This window comes from Vombatus ursinus, unplaced genomic scaffold (assembly GCF_900497805.2).
Source record: "Vombatus ursinus unplaced genomic scaffold, bare-nosed wombat genome assembly UNPS02014773.1, whole genome shotgun sequence".
Taxonomy (NCBI): domain Eukaryota; kingdom Metazoa; phylum Chordata; class Mammalia; order Diprotodontia; family Vombatidae; genus Vombatus; species Vombatus ursinus.
The window spans coordinates 40572566-40583709 of NW_020954551.1; the positions used below are offsets into that span (position 1 = coordinate 40572566).

At 43.0% G+C, this 11144-nt stretch overlaps 1 protein-coding gene across 2 annotated transcripts in view; it reads left to right on the forward strand.

The window, feature by feature from the left end:
* The window catches only part of ALDH1L1 (aldehyde dehydrogenase 1 family member L1), a 75468-nt gene extending 65197 nt beyond the window's left edge, over positions 1-10271 (forward strand). For both annotated transcript variants that reach the window (XM_027863815.1, XM_027863816.1), the window contains 4 exons: positions 2512-2677; positions 3694-3799; positions 4584-4783; positions 8375-10271. In XM_027863815.1, the coding sequence (XP_027719616.1) occupies positions 2512-2677; positions 3694-3799; positions 4584-4783; positions 8375-8430 (528 nt within the window). In that variant the 3' untranslated portion in view covers positions 8431-10271. The remainder of the gene's footprint in view (positions 1-2511; positions 2678-3693; positions 3800-4583; positions 4784-8374) is intronic.
* Positions 10272-11144: the final 873 nt, after the last annotated feature.

Below are 11144 nucleotides of genomic sequence, written 5' to 3' on the forward strand. Positions count from 1 at the left end.
TATTACGGATAACTGCTATACCAGAAGGTATAGCCAGATCCCAAATGAGAGTACTAGAAGAGGTCAGAGGATGCAGAGATCAACTAGGGAGTTGGGATTACCTGGCCTCTTAGTTCAAAGTCCTTAATTCCCGTCACCTGTACCTTCAGTCTCTCTCTGTCTGTGTCTGTCTGTCTGTCTGTCTGTCTCTCTCTCTCTCTCTCACACACTCTCACACACACACACACACACACACACACACACACACACACAGAGGCATAGACACACCCTTGATCCCACCATTACTCTTAAGGGTTCCAGTTCCATTATGAAACATCCAGCAATTCTTCTCTTGGAGCACAAACAACCTCCTCTGGGTCTGTCTCTCATGCTCTCTAATCTTTCCATCCCTCCCTGTTCTCCTAAGATATCATCCCTACTTTGGCTTTACTTCCTTCCCTTCCTACACTCAACAGCACGTCTAACCAGTTCACCTCCTTGCACCATTCCCTATTCTTAAATCCCCTGCCTCCTTGTTCTAACCCCACTTATGTTTGGGCAAATCCCAGTCTTCATTACTTCCTCTATTTGCCTTCTCTGCTCTTTCTTACTTCCTGCTGAACTGTGTTGGACTCTGGGTCTGCTACTAATTTATTTGTTCTCCTATGCCTGGAGAACTCACCTCTTCAAATCCGCAAACTTCCTTCAAGGTGACACCTCCTACAAGAAGCCTTCCCTACTCCTCTCTAGTCACTGATGTGCTCTCACCCTACAAAATCAGCTTGTATATATTTTGTATTGACTTTATCTGTGCACGTATTATATTCTCTCTTCTCAATCCCCATCCCTGACCCAATAAACTCCTTAGGGGCAGGAACTGGTTAATTTTTGGCTTTTTATCCCCAGAACCTGTAACTGTGGGTGGCACATAGTAAGCACTTAATATTTGATTAATTGAATTGTAGCTAATTTATTCCATCCTTAAGGAAGGATCAGAATCAGTAAAGAGATTAGGAGGAAGAAGGAGATGCCCAGGTGAGGAGAACAGCACCAAGTTCAAGACAGTGGCTACAGAAGACAACTCTCATTTATGTAACACTTTATGGTTAACAAAGTGCTCTCACAGTGCCCATTGAGTTTAGGGGCTCCTATGCAAAGGGAGCTAAAGATGGGTTCTTAAAAGGTCAAGACACACATAGCTCCGTTAAGTGGAATCCATTGACTAAAGAATGAGAGGCGAGATTCCGTCTAGCCCTGGCAGTGAGCTGCAGACTGAGGACAAATTGAGAAGGGGCAGGGGTCAGCCAAACAAAGGAAAGAAAGGCGAAGATAAGGTCTGAGAGAAAAAAGGACTATAAATGTCCTCACTTTCCCCGGTGATTGCTATCTTCAGACACACACACACACACACACACACACACACACACACCATAGCCCTACAGTGACTAGCAGGTAATAATAAAAAAAAAAGCCCTTTAAAACATCTAACAAAAGTGCTCTCCCCACAACAACTCTATTACATAAGCAGTACAAATACTATTAGGCCCATTTTACAAACAAGGAAACCAAGAATAGAAGTTATGATTATAAGATTTGTCCATGGTTATGAAGCCAGTAAGTATCTGAGACAGAATTCAAAACCAGGTTTCATGGTGATATGTGCAGATGGTGAGCTGTCTAAACTGATCAGGGCAGAAGATCATATAGAGGAATGAATGAATGAATGAATGAATGAAGTACTTATTAAGTGCCTACTATGTGCCAGACACTATGATAGGTGCTCCTAATAAAATTTGACAGACAGTTCCTGCCCTCCAGAAGCTAACATTCTGGGGGGCGGAGACAACACATGAGGGAAATAGAAGGAGAGATAAGGGTCCCACTGTTCAGGCCTGGAATATGAGGCTAAGGACTTTGGAATTTATACTGCAGGCAATAAGGAATATTCTAGAACAATGGAGTATAGCATGACGAAAGTGTTGTTTTAGGAAGATTAATCTGTCCTTGGGATACTATCTTAATTGACTAGACAAGAAATAATGAAGGCTTAAAGTCGATAGAGCTGGTAAAGGGGGATGGATATGATCCTGTAGATGTAGAAAATAAGATTTAATCATAATAATTGCTCACATTTATATGGCATTTTAAAGTTTACAAAGCACTTTATACATAGTATTTCATTTTATCTTCATAACAATCCTGGGGGTAAGTGCTATTATTATTCCCATTCTCCAGTCAAAGAAACTGAGGCAGGCAGAGGTTAAGTAACTTGCCCAGAGTCACACCTCTAATAAGTGTCTGAGTTTGGATTTGAACTCAGGTCTTCCTCACTCCAGCTCCAGTGCTCTGTCTATATTGTGCTACTGGCTGCCTCATTGACTTGGCGAATGATTGGCTGGGGTTGGGGGCGGGGGGAGGAATGACCCAAACCTGTGTGACTGAGAGAAGCAGGGGAGCTATGGATGAAGATAGGGAAGTCCACAAGGAGGGTGGTGATGAACTTGGTTCTGAGCTGTTCCCGACCTTGAACAGGTAGGAGAAGTCAAAAAGCTGAAGATCGGCGATCCCTTGGACCGAGCCACTAATCACGGACCTCAGAATCACCAGGCCCACTTACAAAAGCTGATTGAATACTGCGAGAAAGGCGTGAAAGAAGGGGCCACCCTGGTCTATGGAGGAAAACAGATTCCCCGACCAGGTGAGTGTAATTCCAAGACAACCTTATACTGTTTGTCTGAAATGAGTTCAGTAAGGAAGCTGATTTGTGGCTCCATGCACAGCTGCCCGGGTGAAGGAGGTTGGAGCTGAAAGGGACTTCAGAACACAGAATGTTAGAATTAGAAGTTTGGCTCCCACCCATACCGGGGTGGAGGGGCGGGAGATGCAATTTTTCAGGGGTCACACAGTTAGTTACGAGAAGGGTTAGGGCTAGACCCCTGGCTTCCTGACTCTGGATCAAGCATCCTATCAATTACGCTAACTGCCTGCTACTTTAACGGCAGCTAGGTGGCGCCATGGACAAAGTGATGGACCTGGAGTCAAGAAGACGTGATTTCAAATTCAGCCTCAGATACTTACTAGATATATGGCCATGGGCAAGTCACTTAGCCTCTTTGCCTCAGTTTCCTCAACTGTACCATGGGGATAATAATAGCACCTACCTCCCAGGGCTTTCATGGGGTTCCAATGGGATATTATTTGTAAAGTGCTTAGCACAGTGCCTGGCACATAGTAGGTGCTTTAAAAATGTTTGTTCTCGGGGAAGCTAGGTGGTGCAGTGGAGAGAGCGCCGGCCCTGGATTCAGGAGGACCTGAGTTCAAATTTGGCCTCAGACACATAACACTTACTAGCTGTGTGACCCTGGGCAAGTCACTTAACCCCTTTGCCTAGCTTAAAAAAAAATGTTTGTTCTCCTCCTTCATTTTATAGATGAAGGAACTGAAATAGAAAGAGGGTAAATGACTTTCCCAAGACCACCAGCTACTAAATAGCAGACCCAGGTTTAGTTGAACCTTTGTCCCCTGAATCCAACATGTACCGTTTCTAGTATAAATACAGCCACGAAATCCCCTGGACGCTAGACCCTTCTTACAAGAAGGTAATGAGTCATGAGAGCAGTTCTCTCCTCTTTTTGTGCCTTACTCACAGTTGGTGCTTAATAAATGTTTTCTAAATGAATAAATGTTTCTACCACTTTTCTTTTCTCTCTCTAGGGTTTTTCTTTGAACCGACCGTATTTACCAATGTGGAAGATCACATGTTTGTGGCCCAGGAAGAGTCTTTTGGGCCCATCATGATCATCTCCAGGTTCCCTGATGGGTATGAGTCATTGTGGGGTTTTCTTTGAGTTTCCCAACATTTTTCCATTTTTATTTGGAGCTGGAGAGCGACCTCTCCTAATACATGGTATCGCTTTGAGAAAACTGCCATGGGGTGGGTAATAGAAGGTTCCTTCTCTAGTTCTCCCCCAGAGCATCTTTCCTCCACCCAAGGTAGGGTGGGCAAATCTTCATTGACATTTCAGGTCCTCAGTCTCATGTAACTAACATTAGGACTGAGTAGGACCAATATAGGATTGCAGCCAGGCAAGACTTTGGCAGGTTTTTCATGGAGGCCTTGATATCATTTTCGTGCAGGATTCCAACTTTCAGCTGGAAAGAGCCTTAGAAATGAACTTGTCCAACCCCCTTGTTTTACAGAGGAGGGAACTGAAGGTCATAGAAGGTTCTTATTCAAGATCACAAAGATAGAGTCAGGTCTTTGGACTCCAAATCCAGATTTCTTTCCATACCCCCTCTTTTCTTTTGGGTGGGAAGGAAATTCTCCATATCAGCCTTTTCCAATATTCCTTTCTCTTTAGAAATCATTCTCATTATATTCTCCTTCTCCATTCTCTTCCTTCCTCCTTCCTTCCTTCCTTCCTCCCTCCTTTCCTTCTTTCCTTCCTCTATTCCTTAATTTGGTTATTTGGTTAATTTGGAGGCAATAGTATTTGCCCTCATAGGACTGTTGAGAGAGTCAGAAGAAATAATGGGTATGAAAGTACTCTGCAGCCATCACGTGCTATAGGAATATAACATTTTCTTTTTTCATGTCTTCCCAGGGATATTGATGGTGTGCTACAACGAGCCAATGCCACAGAATTTGGACTGGCCTCAGGGGTCTTCACCCAGAATGTTAACAAAGCCTTGTACGTCAGTGATAAACTTCAGGCGGGCACCGTGTTCATCAATACCTACAACAAGACAGATGTGGCAGCCCCATTTGGAGGGTTCAAGCAGTCTGGATTTGGGAAGGACTTAGGTAATACCAAGATGCTCCATGTCTATTATAGCAGAAACAGCACTGATTTTGGAGTCCCTAGACACTTACCAGCTTTGTGTTCCTGGGTGGGTCACTTAACCTCTGTCTGCCTCAGTTTGCTCATCTGTAAAAATGCATGTACTACCTCAGGGCTGTTATGAGGGTAAGATGAGATAATATTTGTAAGGCCCTTTGCAAACTTTAAAGAACTTTGTATATTATTATTATTGTTATTATTATTATACTGGCTTTGTGACCCTGGGAAAGTCACTTAACTTCTTAGTGCTCTGGGCAACTTTCTCAGACTACAAGTTGCTAGTAAGAAGGTGCTAACCTGTATTTTTAGAGGGAATTTCCTCACCTGGGAGTTACAGCTACTAATGAAATCCCAGGTGTAGTCCCTATTCCTTTCTCAACCTCATAGTAGCTTTGTCAGGTAGGCAGAGCACATGAGACTCTGCTATCTATTTTACAGAAAAAGAAACCATAAGCCCACAGAGCTGGAACTACCTACATACACACACACACACACATATGAACACACACATGTGCGTGCACACACACACGCATGTGCACGCACACACACATACACACCAGCCAACCTTTCTTCTCTGCTTCCATATCCCACTAAGATGTTTTCAGAGGTCACCAACCCCCTAGCCAGGAAACAGTGTTCCAGTCTTACATAGCTCATGCCTGCTCCGAGAAAGGGAAACAGAGCTGTCTAACTCTCTGTTGAATGAATGTTCCTGTAGATACCCTGGCTGCATAATTCAGGCCATTATATCTTTTATCCTCAATGACCTCTGGTGTTTTGCTTGAATTATCTATATGATAATAACTATTGTTGTTGTTCAGTCGTTTTAGTTACGTCCAACTCTTTGTGACCCCATTTGGGGTTTTCTTGGCAGAGATACTGCAGCGGTTTTGCCATTCCTTTTCCAGCCCATTTTACAGATGAAGAAACTGAGGCAAACAGGGTCAAGTGACTTGCCCAGGGTCACACAGCTAGTAAATGTCCGAGGCAGGATTTGAACTCAGGAAGATGAGTCTTCCTGACTTTAGGCCTGGAGTTTTATCCACTGCACCACCTAGCTACCCTACAATAATATTAATAGATCCTATACATCACTTTTAGGTTTTCTAAATCCATTCTTCACAACAAGGTAGGGCATGAGGGTAGATAAGGAGGTATTATGGTGCCCATTTTGGAGATGAATAAACTGAGGCTCTGAGAGGTCAAATGACCAGTCCATAATCTTAAAGCTAGTAAATGTTAGACACAGGATTTGAACCCAGATCTCCTGATTCCAAGTTCAGCGTTCTTCCCACTCTCCCATGTTGCCTCAGACAAGAGGAGGCATAGGCAGTAAGGCAGGAGGACAGTGGGAAGACATCGCAGGGCTGCATGATATATGGTGAGAGAATGCTGGCCTTGAACCCCAGCTCGGACCTTTACTGGCTGTGTGACCTAAAGCGAGAGTTTCATTTCACTTGGGCCTCATTTTTGTCATCTATAAAATGGGATTAATATGTCCCAAGGTTATTGTTAGACAAGTACTCTTTAAACTGTAAATCATTTGGAAGTGTGAATTATCTTTGAAGAAAACCCAAACTGCCCATTTTCATAATTTTTCTGAGGGCCAGGCCCATAGACCTTAGTTCTCCAATGGTTATTCAATGAAGCAGAGAAAATTTCCCAGTAAAATTGCCACTTCTGGTGGGTTTTAGAGGTAAGGAGACAACAGCAGAGAATTTTGGAGCTAGAAGGGCTCTGGAGACCCTTTAGGTCAATCTCTTTATTCTGCAGGACAGGAAAATGAGGCCCAGAGAAGGAAAGAGACTGGCTTTGCCTTCCTCGAAGGGTCAACTCTGGCACCACCTCCTCAGTGAAGCCTTCCCTTATCTCTCTATCTCTTCCTCCCTCCCTCCTGTCTCCCTTCCTCTATCTCTCCTTCCCTCCTGCTCTCTCTCTCTCTCTCTCTCTCTCTCTCTCTCTCTCTCTCACACACACACACACACACACACACTCACACACTCATATCCCTTGGTTATGTACCTATTGTTACCCTGCCCTAGTACAATGTAATCAACTAACAAGCATTTATTAAGCATCCACATTGTCCTAGGCACTGGGTATACAAGCACAAAAAATGAAACCATGTCTACTCCCAAGGAACTTGCAATCTAATTGGGAAGACAACAAGGACACATCAAAGTATATACACATGAATACAAAATTAATGAATGCACACATATCTTAATTAAATACAAAGTAGTTTGGGGGGGGAGTGGAACATAAGCAGTTTGGGGCAGAGAATCAGGAAAGGCTTCATGAAGAAGATGGTACCTGAGCTGGATATTAAAGGAAGAGAAGGACTCCCTCTTCCTGACCTGGGATTAGGAAGACTTAAGTTTAAATGCAACCTCAGATAATTACTATCTATTTGACTCTGGCCGAGTCATTTCACATCTGACTGTCTCAGTTTCCTCATCTGTAAAATAGGGATAATAATAGCACCTCCCAGGGATGTTGTGAAGATAAAATGAGGTTATATTTGTAAAGTGAATTTTCAAACCTTAAAGCACCTTATAAATACTATTTTTCATGATCATGATGATGATGGTGATGTGAGGTGGAGGTAAGGAGGGATAGATGCATTCCTCCTTACATAAGGGATGGCTGGTATAAATGTGTGGAGAGGGGAAATGGAATCTCAGGAGTAAGGAATGGTGAGAAGACCAGCTTGACTGGATCAGAGGAGACAGGAGTACAATGAGGCTGGAAAAATAGGTAGGGGCCTAACTGTGTATGGCTTTAAAAGCTAAACAGATTTCAGGTATCGCCTGAGTGAGAGAAGAGAGAGCAAGAGAGCAAGAAAGGGGGAGAGACAGACAAAGACAGAAGGAGAAAGAGATAGAGAAGGGAGGGAGGAGGAGGGAGAGACAAAGAGATAGAGAGAGATGGGGGAAGGGAGGGAGGAGGAGAGAGAGAGGAAAGACAGGGGAGCGAGGGAGAGACAAAAAGAGAGATGGAGTGAAGGGAAGGAGGAGGAAGGAAAGAGAGAGTAGGGAGGGAAGGGGAGAGAGAGAGAGAGAGAGAGTTTGTATTATATTCAAGGGGCAATATGAAGCCACGCAAGGTGGTTGAGTAGCAGTCATATCTAAGTGCCTTAAAACCAGAGGCTGTCTCCTTTTTGCCTTTGTATATCCTGCGTCTAATAGGGTGCCTTATAAAAAATAAGCGCTCAAACATTTGCCCAGCTGAATTGGTCCAAAGTCACACAATCAGTTTGTGGCAGATTAGAACCTGCCACTTAGGAGGCAGTGTGGTAAATCGGGAAGAGTTCTACATGTGGACTCAGAGAGATGTGGGTTCACATCCTGGCTCTACCCCTTACTTTCTACGGGACTTTGGGTAAGGAAGGCACTATCTTTCTGGGCCTCGTTTTCCTGCCCCATACAATGACAGAGTTAAACTAGATGGCCTTTAAGGTTCCTTCAAGCTCTATATTTATCATCCCACGGACCCAGGCTGATTGATGTAAAGTCCTTATGAAGTGTGTCTGATTTGCGTGTGGTTTCTTGCAGGTGAGGCAGCCCTCAATGAATACTTGAAGATCAAAACGGTCACTTTTGAATACTGAAAAAGAAGCTCCAAGTGAGGAAAAAGAGCCAGGCCCAGCGTTAAGTGAACCCTACTGCCTTCCCCTGCTCTCCCATCCTTCCTAATATGAGTCCCCTGGAGGGGAAGACAAAGAAGAAGGGCTTTCAGTCACCTGCATAATATGAAGCCTACCCAACTTGGGCCCTCCCTTTCCGCTGAAGGAACACAACCCACCTTTCATGCAGAATTCTGTCCAAGTTCAGGGGACAAACCAGAAACTTGCTGAAAATTGGAGCACTACCTGGCCCTCTCTCTTGATTGGGATGGAGGGTTAAAAAGAGATTAGCATCTCTCTTCCTACCATTTCTGGGTGCCTCCCATGATAAAACAACATCCGGCCTTCAAAGAGATTGACCAACTAATAGTATCCATCACTAATGAATACTTGGATGAGAAGGTCAAATACATATTGAGTGTGTTCTTTCCACTGGTACCCCCATGGAGGCCGATTGCACCACAGAAGCAATCACACAGAATTTTAGTACCAAAATTGAAAGGGTTAGAGCTGGAAGAGCCCTTTAAATTTAAAATATGGGAGATAGAAGAGCCCTTAGAACATAGAAAATGAGAGATGGAAGAAACTCTAGAATATGGAATGCCAGAACTGGAAGAGGGACTATCTTTCTATATGACATAATTTCCATATTTAGCAACCCCACTCCTCCTCCTCTTCTTCTGGGTCTTCTCCAACCAATATCGAGCAGTGGTCTAATAATACTGTTTTCAGCACATACAATGTCAGAGCTGGAAGGGATCTTAGAACACAGAATACTAGATGACCTCTGTGTTAGAGACCTTAGAAATTACCCAGTCGACCTTCTTTTTCTATAGATGAGGTGATTGATAAAGTGAAGGGTCACACAGTGACCAGGTAGGTATTCCATTTGGAACTCGAACCCAGATCTTCTGATCCCATACTACCTCTTTTTATACCATGCCATGCTGCCCCCCCTAGAAATCCTTGCAAAAATCAATTAACCAAGAAGTCATTATTGAATATCTAGTACGTGCCTAACACCATTAGAAGCACTGAAGGGAATACAGGAGAAAGAGAAGACATGGACTCTGCCCTCAGGGAGCTTATAATCAAGATGGAAAGACAAGATTAACACTTAAGAAACAACTAGAGGGCATAAGACCACACATAGCCAAAATAGTAAGTTGTGTGGGTCAAAACGTAAGTGCTCCAGGTAACCAAGAGAAGAGGAGGGTAGACTGAAGGAGTCAATGAAGGCTTCATGGAAAGGCAGATCTTGCAAAAACCATCGTTCAACACAGGAGAATGACCACCTGAAATGAAAATGCAGTACTTTGGTGTCATCACCCATATCTACATGACCATCCCAAATCCAGAGGGCTAGGGACCCCATCTTTCCAGATTGGAGAATTTCTCTCTCTATCCCATTCCTCATCCTCTCATCCTTCTCTAAGAAGACTGTTCATATCTTATTCTCATATATATAGAACATTCAAGATATCTCCTTCTCTAACCCCTTTCATCTTCTGCTTTTTTGTTTGTCTCGGATTCTAGTTGCAGACCGTCATGGCTCTTACACCTCTTTTTTTAACTTTTCTGTAATCATACCCACTGATCTTAGCCCCTCTCATCTTATCCTAAAACAATCCTCTTCCATGTATGGAGGCCATGTTCCTAGGCTGGTCAAGATGAGATTCTGGTAGGCCTTTCCTGACTCCCCCGAGGCATTTTCACTTTTTCCATTCAATTTAATATAATTTCCATTCAACTCAACAAGTGTTTGTTTAAAAGTTCCTATGTGCTTTGGATTCAAAAACAAAAAACAAAATAATCCCTGCCTTCAAGGAGTTTATGTTCTACTTTCTTTCTGCCAATGTATATGTTACTTCTCATATGTCAAGGAGCCATGTTTTGACCAATGCAGGGACTCCCTTAATTGATGCAAATCACAGCTTCTCTATACCTTACCAGATGGTTTTTGTGAATTGCATTAATTCTAAAAAAATTGTTACCCAGCAACCAACCTTCTTATGAATGTCTCCAAATTGAACTAGACTGATCCTACGTAAGATGTATAATTCACCACTGGGTCCAAACTCAAAGCCTTTCAAGGTTGGTAGGCATTTTTTCCCATCCCAAAGTTCAACCCAAAAAATTCTTGGGCAAATTTATATCCTAGATGTCCAATCAAATAGGTAAAATAATAATAGAGTTCTGAATCCCCCACTATCATTAGAAACTTGCATAATCAAATGAAACAAATCAAGACAGGCTAGAATTAAGCCAAAAACCATGATCCATAATTCTAGATGAACTCATAGGAAGAAAGAAACAGGTGTGATTGGAAATACCCTACTTGATTTTTCCCATGAAACCATAGGTGTTTAGAGTTGAAAGGGACCCTGGACATCATCTAATTCAACCCCTTTCATTTTACAGAAGGGGAAACTGGGCAGTGATAGTGGAGTTGAAAGAGGACAGGATTGGGTATCAGAGGACCTGGTTCTTGGTTTTTTCACTTACTGCTTGTGCTACCTTGAGCAAGTCACTTAAGTTCTATGGGTCTCAATTTTATCATCTCTAAAATGAGAGATTAGATTAGCTGTCCTCTAACTTCCAACTCTAAAGCTATTATCCTATGACCCAAAGAGACTCATGAAATGGGAGAAGTCAAAGAGACTTTAAAGGATCATCTAATCCAACCTTCCTCTCCCATT